The 20,829-nt window shown below is 41.8% G+C and overlaps 1 protein-coding gene and 1 long non-coding RNA gene across 2 annotated transcripts; one reads left to right on the top strand and one right to left on the bottom strand.

Annotated features, from left to right (window-relative positions):
* Positions 1–430: 430 nt before the first annotated feature.
* HAND2 (heart and neural crest derivatives expressed 2) lies at positions 431–3,864 on the bottom strand. The gene is made up of 2 exons (XM_027837568.1): positions 3,195–3,864; positions 431–1,302 (listed from the first exon to the last, which is right to left on the bottom strand). The coding sequence occupies exons 1-2, from the start codon at positions 3,747–3,749 to the stop codon at positions 1,204–1,206; spliced, it is 654 nt and encodes a 217-aa protein (XP_027693369.1). The 5' UTR covers positions 3,750–3,864; the 3' UTR covers positions 431–1,203.
* Positions 3,865–5,172: 1,308 nt separating this feature from the next.
* Positions 5,173–9,119, top strand: LOC114024518. Its single transcript, XR_003566909.1, has 3 exons — positions 5,173–5,282; positions 5,786–5,910; positions 8,414–9,119. It is a non-coding gene; the product is annotated as an uncharacterized LOC114024518 (long non-coding RNA).
* Positions 9,120–20,829: the final 11,710 nt, after the last annotated feature.

Below are 20,829 nucleotides of genomic sequence, written 5' to 3'. Positions count from 1 at the left end.
GAATCATGCAGGTCAAGTCCTGAACATGCACACACCCATCATCCGATGGCAAAGCTCTAGAAAAGGCTATTCCATCTTCCTGGAAGACCTGTGGATACTCCCACCTTTTGAGCTAACCAGGGATCCCTGATCACTCTCTTGCCTGACATTTAAAGCCTTGCATCCAAAAGATCACTCAGAGCTGACCTGGAAAACCCTATGGCCTTTGGAGCTTAAGACTGCTCTCACCAGTCCCTCTGGCTGTAGTTCAGAGGGTCCTGAGGTGGGTGGGTGAGGATTATATATGTGGATTGGTTTTAATTAGTGACTTCTTTAAAATAAAGTTAGAGGCAATCTTTATAACTTAGTTTACTTCTCAATCTTTTAAATAGTATGAAAACAAGAATAACAATTTTGTTTTCAAAACACTTTGAGGTATAAAACATAAAAAGATTTTTTTTTGTAAAAAAACACACAGTGGTTTATTGAATACTTACAATGTTTACACCTTCAATATTAATTAAACTCCACTAATTCTTTTTAGAGGACGGAAGTGCACAACACAAGTAGCTCTTGGGAATATCTTCAAATAAGGAAAGCCCACTAATTAAACGGCAACATTGCATACCGAACCAACGGAATAACATTCATTAGTGGCCCCATTTCTGCTTTGAAATATAACTTTGTCATCCCCAGAAATATTTATATCCAAAAGGCCAAGTATTAAAGATACACTTCACATACACACTGATGTCAGGAGTCTTTTAGCTGGGTTGCTTGAGTTGCAATACTGAGTGTCCTATACAGGCAGAAAAGGAACATTCACACACGGACACACACTCTTAAAAAAAAACAAAACAGAAACAAAACAACAACCACAACCACAACAACAACAACAAAAACCCAACACAAATCAAACCTATGAGACGATAGAACCCCTTACCACACTGGAGTTTCCTCTTCATATTAAAATATGGAATGCTTTTCTTCAAATATCCATTTTTTAAAAGGAGGGGATGGGGATAGGATGCTTCAAAAGGGGGAACAGGAGAGAGGGGAGGGAAATTGCACATAAATAAACTGGCTGATTCCAAATATAAAAAGTCCTCGGAGCAGATGTCTGCAGAGCCTCCTGGAGAGGTTTTCCTTGAGTCTATTCAAGTCCAGCCATGGGACTTTTCCTTCCTTCTTCTCCCTCTTTCTCTTTTTTTCTTCTCTTTTTCTTCACTGCTTGAGCTCCAGGGCCCAGACATGCTGTGGCCAGCCCGTCCTGCCTTTGGTTTTCTTGTCGTTGCTGCTCACTGTGCTTTTCAAGATTTCATTCTGGGCATAGAGGAAGCAAGGGAGAAAGAAGAGCAAAGGAGAAATTTAGAAATGATAAGTGATTTCCTTCGATAGCCCTATTGCATCCCACCTTATGGAAAATAGCAAGAAAGGGGCCAGGATGGGGGAGGGAGACAGCAAAAAAGCTCAGCCAGGGCCAGAGGAGACAAACTAAATTACAAAGATCTCTGCAGCTCTGGCTCAGGCAGAGCTAGGCCTCCTCCTGTTTGCAACGCTAACCCTCCTGCATCGGAAAGTTTATAAAACCACCGCCTGTTTTAAAATATTTTATAGTAAAGCTGGGGGCCTTTTCCCTTATGCCAGATGTGTACCTCAGGTGGGGGTAGAGTGCCTCTGGGGGGTAGGGTGGGGGAGTCTGTTTTTGGATGTTTTTAATGGCAACCGAAAACTTTCGGTGCAGGGGAAGATTTGGGCAAAGACTTCCCGGGTTCAAAGCCACACACTGCCTAATCCTTGGCCCCCGGCTCTCCCTTGCTGGCTTGGGTTTTCTGGTTGGCCCAAGGACCCGCGGATAACGAGATTCCAAGGGTCTTTCTGTCATCCAATAACTATTAATGGTAGTCTCTATACTACTCAGATATACAGCTGATTGCATGAAATCTCGAATGGGCAATATTTATCCACACTTTTGGGATCTTACTAGTTAGCAAAAACTGAGGCACCCTCGGCCCCCAGGGAAGAAAGCGGGTCACTGGTATTATTCTAAAGATTCTCTTCTGAACAATCAAGACATACTAAACATCGCCCATTCTTGTTCATAAGAAAAAGAGAGAATTCTGAAAATGGTTTAAAAATTCTCACTATTGAACAAGAGCCATAATGTGAACAGTAATATTTATTGTTGTGTCTCAAATTAAAATTTATAATCAGATTGAAATAAAACCACATATGCCCAGGAATCATACCCAGCTGGGGAACATGAATTCAGTATTTCCCTGCTAGTCAAGCATGGGATGTGGGGCTGTGGTGCCTTTAAACCTTCTTTACGACTTCAGCCTCACCAAACACAGTGTTGGACTTTTCCCCCTTCTCTCTCTAATTTTTGGTTAACACAACAACAAAGCTCTTAAGACCCCCGAATCATGGGAATGGAATTATTTTCATTGAAAAAAAAACCGGTTACTCACATGGTTGGCATGGCAAATTAAGTTGATCTGGGGATTTCTAAGGGATTCGATTTAGGGGAAAGAGAAGGAATGGCCGTATCCGAGGCAAAAATAAGGGATGCAATGTGGCAGTTAGTGAACGAGGGTAGTCTTTATTTATTTATTTATTCATCTATTTATTCATCTATTTATTTATTTAATTATTTATATATATATATATATATTTATTTTGGCGGGTAAGAGGAGGAGGTTAGCTAAAGAGGTGTCTCTGCTTTATAATATGTCCTTGTGAGGTGGTTAACGCGACCTTGCAAACATTATTAAATCCTGAAGGGATTTAAAGGCTTTGTATTGCAGTTTTAAATAAATAATACTTGAAGGTAAAAACAATTGCAACTTCCGAGTAAAAACCTGACTAGCCTGCCTCCAAATTCCTCTCAAATTATGAGTCCCCTCTTTAACTAATAAAACGCTTTGATACTAAAACTCTATTATTGCTTATAAGTGTTTAATGAAGACTAGTTCTGCGGGTACTAGCAATCTGGCCTGAGGAGTGAGTTAGCAGGAACGAAGCTCTGCTGCAGAGATGTGTAAAGATGGGGGACTTCCTCCTCCTTCCACGGAGAAACGTGTGAAAATAAATAGAAGAATTGGGAATATCGTTATTTTCAATACTGATAAGGCCTTCTGCCGGCAGTAACATAACCACCCCTCCCCCATCTCTCCTCCCTCTCCTCCTCCTCCCCCACTCCTACAGTTACTGACCAGCTCCTTCTTCCTCTTTTCCTCCTTCACATCTGTCTTCTTGATTTCTGCCTTAAAGGCCTCCGCCTCCCCGTTCTGGTCGTCCTTTGCCAGCAGGTCCATGAGGTAGGCGATGTAGCTGGTAGCCAAGCGGAGGGTCTTGATCTTGGACAGCTTGGTGTCCGCGGGCACGTTGGGGATGCATTCCCGCAGCTCTGCGAAGGCGCTGTTGATGCTCTGAGTCCTGCGCCTCTCTTTGCGGTTGGCGGTACCCCGGCGCTTCACCGGACGGGGTCCCCCGAGGCCCGGAGGCCCGCTCCCAGGTGGCACTCCCCCATAATGGGAGTGGTCGAGCCCTGCCGCGCCGTTAGCGTACTCTGGGCTATAGGACAGTGCCATACTGTAATCAGGGGGGGACATCTCCGGGTGGCTGATGAGCCAGCCGTGGAAGTAGGGGTTCTCCTCGTGGCCACAGCGGCTGGCGGCGGCCGCGGCGGCCGCGGCAGCAGCAGCGGCGAAGGGGTAACCCTCATGGTGCACCACTGGGTGGTGGGGGAAGCCTCCCACGAGACTCATTTTGCTCTCTGGGCCCCAACCTAGAGTCCCACGGTGTCCTCAACCACAAGGCCCTAGAGCCTACCGGTTGCACCCGGGGGTTGGGGCCAGGAGCTGCTGCCTCCTCTCTCCTTTTTCTCCTCCACCCCCTCCCGCCCCCCACCCCCCAGCCTTCCCTACCTCGCAGCGGTAGTGGCGGCAGCAGCACCCCCTCCCCTCCCCCCAACCCCGGCAGGCCCGCCGAGGGGCTTCAGCAGCACTGGTCCAGCCTGAGGCTAGCCATAGAGCTGGCCAAATTCCCGGCGTGGTCACGGATGCGCAGCCAGGCTTTCTCCTTCTTCGTCTTCTCTGCCTCCTCCTCCTCCTGTTCCTTCCTGGCTAACCGAGGCGGTTGTTGCTGCTGCAGCGTGGAAAGGTTGTCCTTTCGTGCTCATACAAAAGTCCTTGTTCTCCTCCCAAAGTGTCTCTGGGCCCTTAGGTTTCCAAATCTCAAATAGTTACCAAGGCGGCGGTAAAACAGCAGCAGCAGCGGACGAACGAATTTATCAGGTTGCCCCTGACTCAGATGGGGCAAGCAGGGAAGGCAATTCCTCTCTCCCTTTACCCCACTGATCGCCGGACCACTTCCTTGATCCGGATCTTGTAGGGTCTGCAGCGCAGCCCTGAGGGAGGGAGGCACAGAGACTCTGGGGAGAGGAGCCCGGCTGCACTGGCCGTCTCAGAGGCCACCGGAGGGGGATCTACCAGTCACAGAGAAATAACCTCCATCCGATTCTCCCCTCCCCCCCTCCTCTTCCCTCTCCCCTCCCCCCCCCCCCCACCCCCCCCCCCCCCCCCGTTTGATTCTTGGGTCTTTTTTTCTTTAATGCGATGGGGGTGGGGGGTTTGTTTGTTTCTGTCTGTCCTTGAATGTGACTTTTGCCCGCGAGGAACTTGTTCCCCGTTCCTCTTCTCCCTGCTTGGATCCGTGGCCTTTCAGAGCAGTCTCAGCGCATCCATTTTCTTTGGCCCCTTTCTTGCGTCCTGACGGACTCGGAAGGCGCCGGGGGGGCAACCGCTCCTCCCGGAGGCCGGGCGCTTGATTCTGGCAGGCTGAGCCTGGATTGTCTGGCTGGTAGGTCGAGCTAGCGATCCGCAGAAGCGGAGGCGGTGGCGGCAGCAGTGAGAGTTTCGGTGGTGACTTCCCTGGGTTGGTGGCCGTGCTGGGAACAAGCCGATTTTCCCAGCAAGAACTCCATGTACAGCTACATCTTTAGGGCAGCTCGGGTTAATATATGTCGTCAGAGGCTGTCCACACCAATAGCGGCGAGGCAGGGGCGGTGCCTTAGGCTCTTCGCAATAAAACTTTTTGATGTTCACGTTGCTAATTGCTGAAGTCCTCTTTTAGGATTGGCTACCCTTTCATATCCATAAGATAATTAAAACGAAGGAGGATTTTTTTAAACTTTTTTTTTTGAAATCAGCCAATGGTTAATGCAAGAGTTTGGCAGATGCTTTACTATTTAAAAAAAAAAATTAAAAATCCTCTAAAATAACCAGATCTTCTCAAGCCAGGTATAGTATCATTTCCATTTATTGTCATTATTACTATTTTCTGATTAAGAACACAGTACAGGTACTAATTTTCAGGGCTTTTTAAAAAAATTGGATTAAAAAAAGAGACCACTCCATGCATTTTTCCTGCTGTCATTGGAGTAGCACAGTAGCGGTTTTGCGCTAGCCCCAGGACCAAGCTCAGTCTATGTTTTTATTGATGCTTTCATATGTATTATATATGCATATGTATACAACCGATGCCGCTAGGAACAGTCTTCCCTTTCTTGTCCGAAGCCCAGAGCTGCTGTTAAGGGAGGGCTTTACTTGGGGAGGAGGCTACAGCTTCTGACAGAGTAGTTCCTTTTCTAACCAATCTCCCATTAATTAAGCTAAAGTCTTGAAAGGGAAGGGTAATTTTGTGAGCATCGCTGTCAAAGACTGACTGCGGAGTCAAAAGGTTGTGACATCCTCGTTTTTGATTAGGGTTATGGTTAATGTAACGATTGTCACTGTTCTTGCAGGGGACACCAAGACCCCCAAATGGGTTTCCTCCAGCTTGCGGATTATTAAAAACCCGGCATCTAGTTCGCCCGGAATCAGTGGTGTGGCCGATATCGGTTTTCTGCCAGTTTAACTAGCCTGTTTGGTGAGTAACTGAATATTTTTTACAGCGTGTTCAGAGCTTATTTTCCAGTTTTTACGAACAAACATATAAATATATCTCTGCATTCCTGTCTCACCCATAAAAGCAGGCATCTGTGGAAACCAGGTTTAGTTATCGAAGGGGAATCATTAAACCCCAGTTTAACAGCCAGGCCAGAGGAGAGCCAGTAGATATTTGGATATTTAGGCTGGGTGATCTCAGACGAATCATAACGGGAAAATGGCTCTCCAGTACTAATTTACTGAACTCACGGGTAGCTTGCTGGAGGGCACCTTGAGCCAAGACTCCGTGGTCATCTTTTAAAAAGGAACAGGATAACAGCAGTGAAAATAGCTAATACCAGTCCTGGGTTGGCTTAGCTCCGAGACAAGCGAGGACCTGGATTTGGTGCGTATTAGAATCCAGTACAATATAGTTCTGTGCGGACAAGGGTGTCAACAGGAGCGTGCGAGCCGTAAATGCGAGAGAGCCAGGGAGAGAGGCTGGAGCAAGACAAAGAAACTCTGAACCCAAATTCTGCCAAGGCTCAGAGAGAAAGGCGATGTCGCTGGGGAGATCCATGAAGGGCAGACTTGGGATCTCTTGGTGGGTTAATAACGGAAGAACTGGCGCTGGGGCAGACAAATGCTTTTATCGGTAGATGATGACCCGCTGGAATAAGGAATTTTATTAATTTATTCAATCCACAGTGATCTCATAATGTCATTACTGTAGAGCTGCAGGGATCTCAGACAACATGCAGTTTTAAGCTCCACTATTATCGTTGGTGCGACCTATTTTCCTACCAAAACGAGGGACCCGCATGGTGATGCTGGCCGAACTGAAAGCTAGGGCACCGTCATGACTCTGTTGTGGGGTTTAGGTTCACCCTACCTACTCCGGCACGGCGCTGGGTTTCCAGCTGATTTGACTTCCACTTGAGCATCGAAAGGAAGCGGCCACCACCTCCAGATCACCTTTCCTTGGGCAGCGGATAATGCCAGGGAAAATATCTAGGGTTTCACTTTGCTGGTTTGATTCTACCCAAAGAGAATAAACTCACGCTCGCGGGGAAGGCCTAGAAGCTGAATGCATATTTGCATAAATGCCCACTTACCCTGAGGGCCAGACTTTCCTAGAAGTCCAAATTATAGGGCCTAAAAGTAGAGAGATGATGTATACGTGAAACCAGGTTCTTCCTGGGAACCCATATTCTCCCACACTTTCCCACTACCCCCCTCCAACAAAAAAATAGAAAAAGGGAAAGAAAAGTAATACCCCAAATCCAAAAGCCAAACTCAGTCACAACCTAGGCAGGTCTGCAGTTCGGTCTTTAAGATGTAAATACTCTTTAAAAAGCTTGCACCCAAAGAGGTCTCTCTGGTTTCCAGTTGCCTCATCAAGAGAACAAAGCTGGTAGTGTAGTCAGCCGGTATTGTGTATTGGTTCCCGGGAGAGGCAAACACCAAATGCATAAATACTAGGCCTTCCACAGACTGACATCTGATATATTTCTTAAAATGTCTGTGTTTATAAAAACACGTCCAGGGTAGGCAAGCAGGTAGATGAAGCAAGATGTTGTTTGAACTGGGCCAGGAGCAGATGAGAATCGAGGAAAAGTCGAAACTGAGCAATGTTCTGGCTGGTTGTATGTAGAGTTTTGGGGGTGAGGAGGAGGTAGAAACCATTTTTTACTGAGGCCAAAATGGGTTAGAGAGGCCGCTTTGGTCACAGGGATGCAATTTATTCTTAAAAGCAAAGCCTCGGGAGCTTTCCATTATACAGTTTTTCTGACTTTATTTTTAACTGAGAAAAAAGCTGTGGTAAACCACTACCACTGCGCAGATAGGATCTCAAGTGATGAAAGAAACGGAAAACATGAGGCAGAGAAAAAGTAATAAAAGATGCTGGAGATGTTAATCTGAACATCAATACTCCAGGACAGCATCATTAGAGTTTAATTATAAGTCGTACCAAAGGGTCTTAGGATTCCAGTGTCTCAGAGACTTTTGAAACCTAGACAAAGATTCTTTAGCCTCAATGAGAAGCAGGTACATCAAGTTGAATGAGATAGGGGAAAAAAATCAAAAAAAGATTTTTTTATTCTCAACTAAATTAATTGATTAAATTTAGGGTCCACGGTTTTATCTTTGCTGCAATTCCTGTGAAGACCTAGACTGAGAGAGGAAGTAAAAGGATTTTCTTTGCCTTCCCACCCCCCCCCTTTTTTAAAAATAAAAATCTGCCCACCCCCTTCCCTTCTTGCAATTTTTCTGTAAGGTGTTGGCCCCACTGTTAAGATGAAGCTAATTCTATTATCTATGTTTCCAGTTCAGATGGCCTAGGTACTACTCACCTCCCCAAGTGGCTGTGCCAGCACTTAATGGTGAGGGCATGAAGAAGGTGGTGGTGAGGTGGGCAGGAGGGATAGAGAAAGAGAAGAGGAGGGGTATTTCTGTCTGAAATTAAAAAAAAATCTCTTCCCTCTTTCTTTTTGTTGTTGCAGTGAAGCATTACTTCATAGCCATTATTGTCCCAGTATCCACCTTCTCCCACCCAAACCACAGTCACCAGAAATATGGAGGAAGACTACCATCTTTGATGCATCTGAATCAGGCAAGAAATGGCACAATAGTGAGAATTGCTCCGTAAGGCTGACTGGTATTGGACTGGGAAATTTAGCTAGAAGGTTTAACTAGAATGCCTAGGGCCTCAGTCTTAGGGAAGGTACAGTCTAAAGGTACCTTGGAGAATCTTCTCTTTCTCTCTAATCTCTTATCTAACAGAGACAGTAAATCCCCCATCTAACTCCCCATCATTCCTGCAGCCTCTACACTAGAACCTGAATCACCAAGAATCAACTATAGCTTCCAATAGGTTTTTATTATTATAGAGTAATTGTCTTCGTTGCAGCTCATCTGGTAGACCAAGTACTTGTTGTTCCTCCCCTCCTCCCCAACAAATAGGCACAAACTTTTATTTGAACCCACCTTACTTGTCTTTTTTTTCATCCCACCTACATACATGGAAGAGTTTCAAAATGTGTTGGGAGGGGCTGAACATTGTAAGAGGTTGGTCTTTGTAGAATACTACTTAAAAATCAGATTCAATCTTTATATTTTAAAGAAAAGCTGACACTTGTTTTGTGGGGGGGGTGGAGCTCCTTTTCTTGTATTTATGATTCAAAGCAAAGCACTGTCTCTATCTTATGTTTTGTGCAGGATAATTCAAAATAAACTGGACCATAAAGAGGAATCAAAAGAATCAGGCCAGATGGACCATAAATTCGTGTTTTGTGTTGACGGGATTACATCTCAATTTCCTTTGTCATCTTTTTCAAATCTAATTTCACGTTTTCCAAACTGTCACATTAGAAATGACTTTGACCTTGCTTTTAATCTTCCATAATGTCTTAGGATAAAGTGGACTCTCAGAAACTTCTCTGATTAAGCATGAAAGTGGGGAACTGTGTGGAGAACACAAACTGTTCTATAAAGAGATGGGACGTTTGGGCTTCGGGCTTCAGAAACATTGCTCAGGTGACATGGAACCACTCAGCTGGTTGCTTACCACCGGGGTCCTTCTCTGCCTCTGTTTCTCTTCTCTTGTCTCTCTCATGAAAATTGATTTAATATCTGCTGAATACCAGCATTACAGTTGTAAGACTTTTAGGGAATTTGAAACAGTGAAAACTTTACTCTGAAGAAAAGCTAGTTATCATCTCTGCATTAGTTATTTTTCCCCCCCGTCTTTTTTTTTTTTTAATGGAAATGATCATAGGTAGAAACTAAACTAGTTTGATTTTGTTATCTTTTTACTACCACTCTAAGAATTAGGACTCTTTTTCAAGATTCGTAGGGGGTAATTTATGTAGCTGGCATTGGTTTGTCCCATTTTAAATAAGATAACTTGTTTCCTTCCTATATTTGGAGGATGGGGTGAGTGTATGTTAACAGAACAAAGACTAGAGGTAGGTAAGTTATGCAAGTGCTTAGGGCTCAGCAGGCAGAGGAGCATGACGAGGAATGCCATTTTATATGACTTCTAAAATGCATATAATTTTAATACCAGAAAATTTCATTGCCAACTGACACCTGGATTTTTACTTTGTATTAAGTCAAGTCTCCTATGCTGGACTCAAAATTTATGATCAACAGTTACGTATAGGGGGCGCAGTTTTCAAACCATGGTTTGCTACTGGTGGGGAGGAGTAATTTTTGTAGGGTACCTACATCCCACAAATGTCTAATCGTGATTCTGAGTGGGAGAGTGGGAGTGCATTGGGGATGGGGATGGCTGAGACTGAGGGTAATAGTAGAAAGGCCCCTCCCTCCTCCTTCCCCCAGTGTTCTGACTTGTCCATAGAGATGGAGCTTTCTTTGGGTGGGTGTCAGTGGCAGTGATAGACTGGAGGGACAGATGTAGGTCCTTCAATTCGTGTCTGTTCCTGAAACTTTAAACTCATTATAGGAGTCATCGATTACTTTGAGTTTAAATTCCTTTCCTTCAGATTACCTCTGAGTTCTGTCTTGGCGCCCACTGTGCTTTCCCACAGTGTTTGGATCTGTAAAGCCCAGCCTGTCATAGAACATCAGGTTGAATGTGCTAAAGTGAGAAGCAATGAATTCATTACTTAAAACGAAAAAAAAAAATCAAAGAATTATCTTAATATTAATTCCCCTTCTGAAGATGTCTACCTTCTATGAATGCTAAAAATCGGACCACCAGATAATCCTAAACACAAAGTTTTGCTAGGGGGAGAATTTAAGACAGAAGGGAGAAATACCTCAAAGTTCTTTAGTTTGTGTTAGGGAAAATAAGGCCTGTGGCGAGCAGAGAGGACGAGTCTACACTGACTTTGACTGGGGGGTAAGCGATCTAATCTTGCCTATACTTCTGTAGGTACTCTTCATAGCGAATGAAAATGTAACTGAAGTAAACTGACCTTCTCGCTACTCAGACCCTTCAAGGGCTTGCCCACTCTGGTTTGAAGCACGACACCAGCAAGGGCAATATTTACCTCTTGTCAGGAGGAAACCACTCGAAGTTTGATTGAGGAAGTAGTTGTGATTTTGCAAACACACTGTTTATCTGTCGAAAGTAGCGGGTTTCAATTAGATTTCGGTGCAGACTCCTTGGCAATATCCATTTAGAAGAGAAGTACACCTTAAAAGGAAGAGCCTTGCAAGAACCTGAATAACAGAGCCAGCATGCTTCTAACTCCCGAACTCGGGGTAGCACTTACATTTCTAGCTCCCAAATATTGCCTACAGTCCTGGGGAATCGTGTTTTGCAGCCTTCTTTGTAACTCCACGTGGATGGGACTTCTACGGACAGCTTTCTTGCAAGCATTTTTTTTTCTTGGACGTTATAGGGGACTTCCTGTTACAGAAAAACGACTTTAGACGGGTTGTTAGGTTTCAAGTTAACAAAAAGAAACACTTTTATTGTCAATATTAATGGAAAACCTCGATTTTTTACGAGGTTTGGGTTTAGCAGCGTGCATAGATCAAAAGCAGCTTGGTTTGATTTCCAACTATTCTCTGGAGCTTAGACAATTACCTGTAATTTTGCTTCCAACGACACAACACAAAAATGTTAGTTATGTAAATATTAATGCCGGGGGCGGGGGGGGGGTAAGGGTAGGGACGGGCAGAACTCTCTACCTGTTTCTGCAGCGTCAGATTCTAATAAACTTTTCCCACGGAACCACAGAGTTCAGTTTTTAAAGGCAGCTTTCTAAGAGAGAAAACCTTGGGACCGGTTTATTGACAATTGCACCCGGCTCCTTATCCTGTAGTTGTATATATCCCACTATCTTCGCATGTATCCAAAGGTAATGGATCTGGCTGAGTGAGGTCTTTTTGGTAATTTGGATACACCAAGTCTCCAGTTAATGACATATAATCAGCCTTTGGGTCATTTGGTCATTCTCTTATTACAAACCCCTCCTGCTCTCTCTGATCTCCTTTCAAACTAAATTTCACACAAACAAATAAAGCAAGACAGGGACAAATCCTTAAAAAAAGGGAGAAATATTAGAAACGCCTGATACAGAACTCCAAACACGGAAAGGAAAACTCAAAGAGAATAGGAAAGAACATCTTATCAAAAAGAGCATGTTGTGTACAAAACATTAAAAGAAAATGCTCTGGCTTATGTTAAAGTGACATAAAATTAAAATAAAAATAATTGCAAACAGAAAAGTCATAATATAAACAGAGAAGGCAGAATGCTGGCTGGAAATGCGCGAGGAGGGTAATTTGTTGTTTCGGATTATGTATCTGAAATGTGATTGGAGAGGCGTTGCTTTGTTCTATTTTCCAGGACAAAAAAGAAAAAAAATGGTTTTCTCTTTAATGCGTGTGTAAGCCCGCACAAGTTAACACGTGCCAAGACCCCGAGGAAAGAAAAAAGTGACCCAGCTGTTCTTGCGTTCCAAAGCCTTCACCCTCCAACCTCCTAACGAAAGAATTAGTTATATAAAAATACACGGTTCCTTGGAGGAGTACACAAACTCTGTCTCATTTATGTTTTTTGTTCTGCTTGAAATTTCTCCTATTACATTATCCTGGAGATCTTAAGCTTGATTTCGTCTAGGGCCATTACTTTTCCTAAGCGTTCCCACTTTTCTTTCCATCCAATTCCTAACTCTAGAAATACTGTATTTCAAATTATCCAGTACACGCTGAGAAAAGAAGCATGACTGCATTACCACGAGATTACACTAATGTCCTTGAGACCAGTATTTGGTCTAGCTGAAAACGGCCCTACATTCAAAACCTCCAAATATAAGTTGACTCTCCTTTCCTCGACTCATAATAGTGACTCGTTCTTTTGGATAGGGCTAAAACCTCAGTCTTCTATCCTCTTCCCACCCTTTTCTTAGATCGTTGGTGCTCCTTATACAGACTTCTGGGAAGCTCTTGCTTCAGACTGGGCTGGGAAGATAGGTAGCTTGAGAGACAACTGGATAAATCCCCCCAAACAAGGAGGGAAAGCCTTGAAGAATTTGACCACTGGGTGTAACCCCTTCAGAACTCTGGTCTATAGGCACCGTTAAGTAGCCCTATGGGTTTAACTGACTCATGAATGCAGTTCAGCCTACATTTCAAAAGTTTGGCCAAAATTTTCTTAGCTTCCTGAGCTGACTTGTTAGAATATTTGAGCCCTCTGTTTATAAATACTACTCACTTGGGCCTATGCATAAAACCACCCCCTCCTTATTGGACCCCACTGAAAAGATGGGTGTTGGACTCAAGTAGGTTTTATTTCCATTTCTGTTTGGGACCACTTGGTCCAGCTGTCTTCAGATCTGTCCCTTTCTCAATTTTATGAGCTAGAGTGAACCAGAATCTCCCACCTTTAACCTCTCTCCTCCTCAATTCTTTCCTTCCCCTTCTTCAGAAAAGGGATATTGGATGAACTGGCAGGCATCCTTCTCCAAGATGATTTCTTCTCTCAGGCTGTTGGAGGGAGGTAGAGGAATGATAAAATTAATGGTAAAAAACTTCAGTAGGGGGTAAGTAGGAAAGAGGCGGAGAAAACAGAGACAGACACACAGACAGAGGGAGAAAGAAGTAGAGATAGAGACAAACCGATTGAGCAGGGAGATACAAATAGAGACAGAGAAAGAAAAAAGAGCAAAGCAAGAGCCCCATGGGGAAGAAAAAGGACAGAGAGAAGGTCTGAGATTTAGGACGGCACGCGTCTTATGGAAAAACAACAACAACAACAAAAAAGCTTTCAACTCTCACCAACAAAGCACCCCCAGGGCTCTTTCCAGAGGAATCAAACAGGGTGTTGAGCACTCCCTCACGTCTAGTCACATCTCCTGCCCTAATCCTCTATTTTACCCTAACCATCTGTGCATACAAGACTAGGATCAATGATCTATCTCTCTCTGCTGCGCCAAGGAGGTGGAAAGGACAATGACAAATATAGAGAGATTCAGTCTCCAGATTAGATTTGCAACCATTTGGATAGTAGGTCTGATAACAGAGCATCTGATTAAAGTGCATAAATCATCTCAGCCTCTTTAGTCCCTCCCGATCCGATTGCAGTACATTTTTGTCCATTTTCACCCTACCCCCATTCCCAGCCCCCACCAGCCCTGAAAAATTGTGATGGTGCATCGACCTATCACTCCCAAGCCTTGGTTTCACCAGTTAATTCTATGTGGAAGAGGGAAAGCTGAGCTGGCCCTCGAAGCAACCACAGCTGCCGAGAGCTTGCCAGAGAGGAAAGAATTCAGCTTACACTCAGTCTACCCTCTGTCGCCCGGCTTTAGACAAGCGGCTTCCCTGCCAATCCCATGTCATTTGGGTTGTGGGTCCCCTTTGCGTCCTGATAAAACTCATTTTTGCCACCGAGGAGGCCTCTTCCTCCTCCTAACAGGCAAGCGAGCAAAAAACAAAAACCCTTTTTCCTCACTCGTTTTCAAGTTTTTTTTGTTTTGTTTTGTTTTGTTTTGTTTTATTCTGTTTTTAAACCGGGCAGCGGTTAGGCAGGGGTTAACCATTTCTCCCTCCGCCTCCTTGGCTGTAGCTGCGCCCCCTCTAATGCCACTGCTTTCCTCTAGAGGTCTCATTAGGGAAACCCTCACCGCTATTTTCAACATTTCCTCAATCAAATGCCTTTAAATATAGCTACACAAACAAATTGGCGGCAAAAAAGCGCAGATCTTGTCACGATTGAGACCAATCCAATATTTCAGCCTTGTTTGCTTTGTAATTACTGGTTGGTTTGTGGCTCTGGTGCCACTGGGGCAAATCGGTCGAGGGCCCAGTAGCACCCGGGAGAGCTTCTGTTGCCCCAGAGCGGACTGGCAGCTCTGATGCCCACCCCTTTAGAGTTCGGTTGGACGCGTGAGGGGAGTGATCTCGCTGCGAGCTAGTGGGGGTGTTTGTGCTAGGGACACCCCGTCCTCCGCTACTCTCCGAAATCTGTACAGAAATAGAGCAGTGTTTTTTAAAAAAAGCATCAAAAACCAAAACAACCCCCCCAAGCAACTCACCAACTTTTCTTTTCATATCTGCAGCCGTTCTAATATTATAATAAATTCGTATCTTTAAAACTTTTTTTTTTTTTTTTTTTTTTTAGAATTTTGTCACTGCAGTACAGAAATCTATGCTGTGTCCTTACAGGGGGTTCTTTCATCCTTTCCTCACCCCTCCCCCCAAGTCCAACCTTTACAGGATTCTGCCCCCCTCCCCAAACTGTTAGTATGATTTGTTATATTTTCCACAGCTGCTTATTCTTGTTTGACTTTTTGTCCAAAGCCACTTTAAATCTACTGCAGGAAGAGTAAAGCTCCCAGCTCTTTGGATTGGTTACTGCACGCATGTGGCTGCCCCTGGCCCACTTTAATTCCTGCCTAATAGCCCTTCTGTATAAATCAGACCTGGGATAAGTTTGGTCACTGTGCAAGCAGCCCATAGTTTGTATCAGCAAAACAGTAGTTAACTCAAATCATGTCCTAAGCCTTATATTTCACAGACAATTAAACCTTGGCTGCTATTTAACAAAGCTGTAATATTTACTCTGTTCTATGCTGAGGACCACTTTTAAAGTCCAAAGCAAATACTACATTTCAAGAAGAAAATATGGTAATAAATCTCTTTTTATGGATTCTCTCTCCATAAGAGGAAAACAAAATGATTTAACCCCACCCACTCCAGCTGAAGTTATAAAGATAACTATCAACAAACGCACTCCATGTCCAAGTGGATGTAACATTGATTAGGACCTATATAGACTTTATATTTAGTTTCTTTGTAAGTGCTCCTGTCACTCCTGAGTCTCATGTAGATAGATATTCTGAGGTTTACCATATCTGAGCTATGAATTTTTTTACATGGGGTACATGGATATATGGGGATGGTCATTGCTGAAGGGATGATTATTTCATGACCATTTTCTAATCAATTTATTTAGATGGTAAGTATTTTTTTTATAGGAATCTTTAGAGTATTTCCTGGAAACTTTTTTTTTGTCATTTAACCTAAAAATGGGAAAAGTGTAAATAGAAACACTTGGTTTTTTTTAAACCATAGGGAAAAGAATGGAATCAATGAAAAGAATTCCTATTCACTTTAGTCAATAGTAAACTATTTTATTTCATGGTGTAATCCCCCCCCACCCCAAAAACATTTTAGAAATTCTAGCTAATTATTTGTCAGTAACTTTGGATTCCCTTCCAGTCTTATTTGGATTGCTGTTTAAACAATTTGAACTTGATGCACACTTCATAAACAATAGTGTCTCAAAATTTCAAAGTAGTAAAATTACAAACTCTTACCTATAGAATATAGAGATAAGCCTTGATGGTCCTTTATATTTTCTATACCATTTACTTATAGGGTGGAGGCACTAGTACTTAGAAAAAGGGGAAACAATAGCTGCAAGGGGTGATTTTTTTCCATAAGAATTTTCCTTTTACCCCAGAATTGTTCTGGCATATTTTTAAAAATTTTTTTAAAAATTTGAATGTGATTTTCATTGCATTAATCTGTTTAGTATTACACTCTGAATTTCTTAACCATTAACATGTTTTGCTACACTACTTTCAAATTAGGGATCTTAGACAATTATGAAGATTTTGATGTTAATGTTTTAAGTGAAAAACTGTAAATGATGTATTGGAGTCTTTAAAATATCTTTATACTTGTTAACACACACCCACACCAACACCCACACACACACACACATGATTATAGTTGGGGATGTGTATGCCATTCCTCTGAAGTTGCTCTATAAGAATATAGATAAGTTTACCCTGAAAAAAAGGGGGGCAGTTTTCAATTACTTCTTAACAGAAAACTTTCAATACAACACTGTGTTTAGTAATGCCATAAACCACAACCACTTTCTACTGACAGCTACATGCTTTTTCTTCATTATTCTTCATTATGCCATTTGCAAAGGAAGATAGAGTGCCATGCTAAACCATCAAAATAGGCAGAGCAACCATTATATTTTACATATTCATTTATATAGGTTAATGCTGTTACAATGAAAAACATATGCTGAGCATGTAAATGCTCCTTTTAGGAATGCTTTTTTCGATGCACAATTATTATTATTTTAAAAATCAACTCCTGGTTTTCATGCCACAATTTTTCATTTTAAACAGGCCTTGCATTGTTTTAAACAGTAGCTACTGGAACAATACTGCCCTTAGTGTTTTAGCCTTTCCAACAACAATTGGAATTGGATAAATGCTTTCAGCTGGGAGCACTTTCTTAATACCTTTGTAGGTAATAGGTTTCCCAGTTTATGCTGGGTGACAAACACACAGTGCACCAGACAGGCCTCCCTGTCCTCTGCTAAGACTGTCAGGACATTGATCATGGTAGAAAATGGAGTCTTTCTATGGGAGTAGGGTATTTCTTTGTAACCCTGTTTCTTACTCTGTTTTAAAAAGTGAATTAAGAGAAACAAAACCAATGTTTCTTGAGGTATAGCTACCAAGTGATGGCTTTAAAAGGGATGGAAAAAAGAAAACAGGGTGGGATGTAGGTATATGGAGAAGAGGGAAAAGAGGAAATTTGGTCCATCAATGTCTAGACATGGAAATGCAGGAGGTTGGTTACAATCATCTGATCTGATAAATTACTTCTTTTTTTTTTCCTATAGTCTAGTTATTTCTATTAGGTTCATTACACATAGAAAGTATAATCAGAGGGGGAAAAGAGCTAATTCAAATGTAGCTGTAGTCTTGAAAGGGGAAAAACAAGGAAAAAATCCAAGTATGAGATCTTGACATTATGTTTTTAGAAGAATAATGTATGTTTTGTTAAACAAATTTCCTTAATAATGCCATTTATAGAGTGGACCAAGGTATGTCAAAAAGTATCATTCCTCTTCAAACTGGGATTACATTTGAATAATCAAATAATATCAATGAGAAGCTTTCCATAAAGACCAACTCACTGGAAAAAAAAAAAGAGAAAAGTTCTTTCAGCAAGATGCTCAGCCACTGTTATTGAGACAGATTAGGCAAAGCAGAAAATTGCCTCCAAGTATCTCTAATAACTCCTTTTCAATTCCATTGTTTTTGCTTTTTCTTTGTATCCCTAATGCTCAGTACAGTACAATGCCTGGAATATACTAATCATTTCACAAATGCTTATCGATTCTTTTCCATTATGTGCAACATATATATTCTACTTCTAACATAACTTTTATTTTATTTTTCTTCAATTAATAAGCATTTACTTTCTCTCCAACACATTTGTCAAACCAAACAAATTCCCACATTGACTGTGTCCAGAAATGTAAGTTTCATCCTGCATCTTGAGCCCACTACCTCTCTGTCAGGAGGTGGGTCCTGATTTTAAAGTAAAGATTATTTTGTTTTCATTCAAATGATTTTCCTTGGAAGAACTGAATCAGGTACACAGTTCTCTTTGATAACAAGAGTCATATATTGTGTCCATCAGTTGACATGCTTAGCTATTTTATTGTAGCCTTTTGGTTCCAACTCTCTAGAGAAGAGGCAGTGTGGTATAATGGAAAGAGTCCAGCATTTGGAGTCAGTGAACCTGGATTTAAGTCAGCTTTCGCTACCATTTGCTACTTGTGTTACCTTTGGCAAGTCAGCTTGAGTGATCTGTGCTTAAATTTGCTCATTTTAAAGTGAGGGTGCTGGAATCCGTGTTCCCTAAGGACTCTCTTGGTTATAAATCCTCTATGAAATATGCATATTTCAGAAACATCAAAATGAAGTTAGCAGAACCAGGAAAACAATAAACGAAATGAGCACAATGATACAAATGGGAAGAATTAAAAAGTGCCGTATCCTCTGTATTTATGATGGTCAAGCTTGGCCCTGGAGAAGAGCTGAGAAAATATACCTCCTTCCCTTCATTATAGAGATGGTAGTGATGGGGACTATGAATACGGAATATTACATATATTGTCAGATGCTATCTATATTTTGAGTGATTTTCTTGAGCTGTTTTCTAATCTTTATTACAACAGAAGGTTATCTAGGGAAGGGAGGGGAGGAGGGATGCATTCAGAAAGAGATGTGATATAAAAACTAAAGGCTTTAATAAAAATTCAGCTTGAATAAAATAAAGGAAGAACCTAGTTACTCTGTGTATGGGGGGAAGGGAGGAAATAAAGTAGGAAGGCAGGAATGATGGCAAAGTCACTTTTAATTTTGAATTCATGATTATTTAGACTGTAATCTGTATTTTTTTTAAAGAGAGGTCAAGCCTGGACCTGTGTTTTCATTACTGTATAGACTCCTTCTATGAAAGCTGGTCCATAACTGTCTGAGAGAGTTACTCGGAGCAAGGTGGAGTGGGGGAACTGAGAGAGTAAGTGATTTGCCTCTGATCTCACAGCAATGTTTTACCAGGGGCAAGGCCTGAACCTTCATCCTCCTATCTTGAATGACAATTTCCTCCAGCACTACATACAGCCTCTCCTCATAATTGTAATGTATAATTACTTGTATTTGGTAAACCTTGTAATTACTAATACCTTACGAATCATAGATCAAGAGATTCATAAGGGGTTTGACTAAGAGAAATTCAGTAGTTCTCAATTTCTACTGTATATGTATATAAAATCTATGGTATGTATATATACATAATCACAGTGAAGAACTTGTTTTTGAAGTATTTATTTGGTTTAATTCTCCTTCACTATCCCCCACCCCCAGCATTTCACCTTATTAATGTTTGCTTAAAAGACAAATACTAGCAGCAATAGACTTTTGCTACCCAGGGTGTAAGGCTATTTCTAAGCAACACCAAATATATCTTGTACTGCTTTGGGGGGGTCTTTTCCTTAATTTTATTTAATAGCTCTTTAAAAAAAAAACATTATTTTTATCTTCCAATATCTCCCTGTCTTCTTCCCCTCACCCTCTCCTGGAGTCATTGATTATACAGTACTTCTCAAACCTTTTTACACTCTTAAACTGAATTAAACTGCCTGCCCCCCCATATTTTGTTTATGGGGTTATACATATCAATATTTACTACATTAGAGATTAAGACATCTTCACATTATTATGAAAACAGTTTTGTCCTCCAGGAAGCCCTGAAAGGGTCCCTAGATCCTTTGAGAACTGCTGCCTTATAGCAAAGAATGAGAGAGAGAGAGAGAGACAGAGAGAGAGAGACAGAGAGAGAGAGACAATGAGAGACAGAAAGACAGAGAGAGAGAGAGAGACAGAGAGACAGAGAGAGAAACTTCAGCCAAGCAAATACATCAATCAAGTCTGCAGGATATGCAGTATTAGTGTTCTACCTTCACAGTTCTCCACTGCTGCAAAGAAGGGAAGGAGGCATGTTTTCATAGCTGTGCATTGGCAGTCTGCACAGCACGCAGTTTTGAAATTTTTGGTGGCTGTTTTTTCTATTAACATGGTTGTGGTCATGCTGGCCATTGTTTTCTTGTTTGCCTTTACTTTATGTAGGATCAGTTCTTTACATCTTACCTGTAAAATAACTGGGTTTAAAAGTGAAAAATTCAGTTAAATATCTTAGTGTTTTGTCTCCAGAATGTGAAATGTTAGACCATTTGGAAAATCTGATGTTTAGCTAATTTTTAAAAACTTTTTACTTGAACACTTGGAGTATGCATAACCTAAAGACAATTCCTATAGTCTTTAGGTAGCTTAGGTATGTTGTGTATGTGTGTGTGTGTGTGTCTAAATTACTAAAGAATATATATATGTGCAGACATATACATATATGTGCACATATTATATACACTCACACGTATATGTGTGTATACATATGTATACATATATGCACATATGTATGTATTCATACACACAGAGACACACATGCATATATACATATATGTATAGATGTTGATACAGAGATATAGTGCAGATATAGATATAGTCTATAAAATAATTTGTCAAATTCAGTCATGTATCTTAGTGTTTTGTCTTAG

The sequence above is a fragment of the Vombatus ursinus genome, unplaced genomic scaffold (genome assembly GCF_900497805.2).
Source record: "Vombatus ursinus unplaced genomic scaffold, bare-nosed wombat genome assembly UNPS02014821.1, whole genome shotgun sequence".
Lineage (NCBI taxonomy): Eukaryota > Metazoa > Chordata > Mammalia > Diprotodontia > Vombatidae > Vombatus > Vombatus ursinus.
Note: the sequence above shows the minus strand (reverse complement) of the source record. Positions and strands in the feature narration are given on the sequence as shown.

Coding starts and splice junctions, on each gene's coding strand:
- HAND2 (XM_027837568.1), bottom strand. CDS start 3,749: ATGAGTCTCGTGGGAGGCTTCCCCCACCACCCAGTGGTGCACCATGAG. Junction 1,303..3,194: donor AAAAGAGGAAGAAGGAGCTG/GTCAGTAACTGT, acceptor CTCTATGCCCAG/AATGAAATCTTGAAAAGCAC.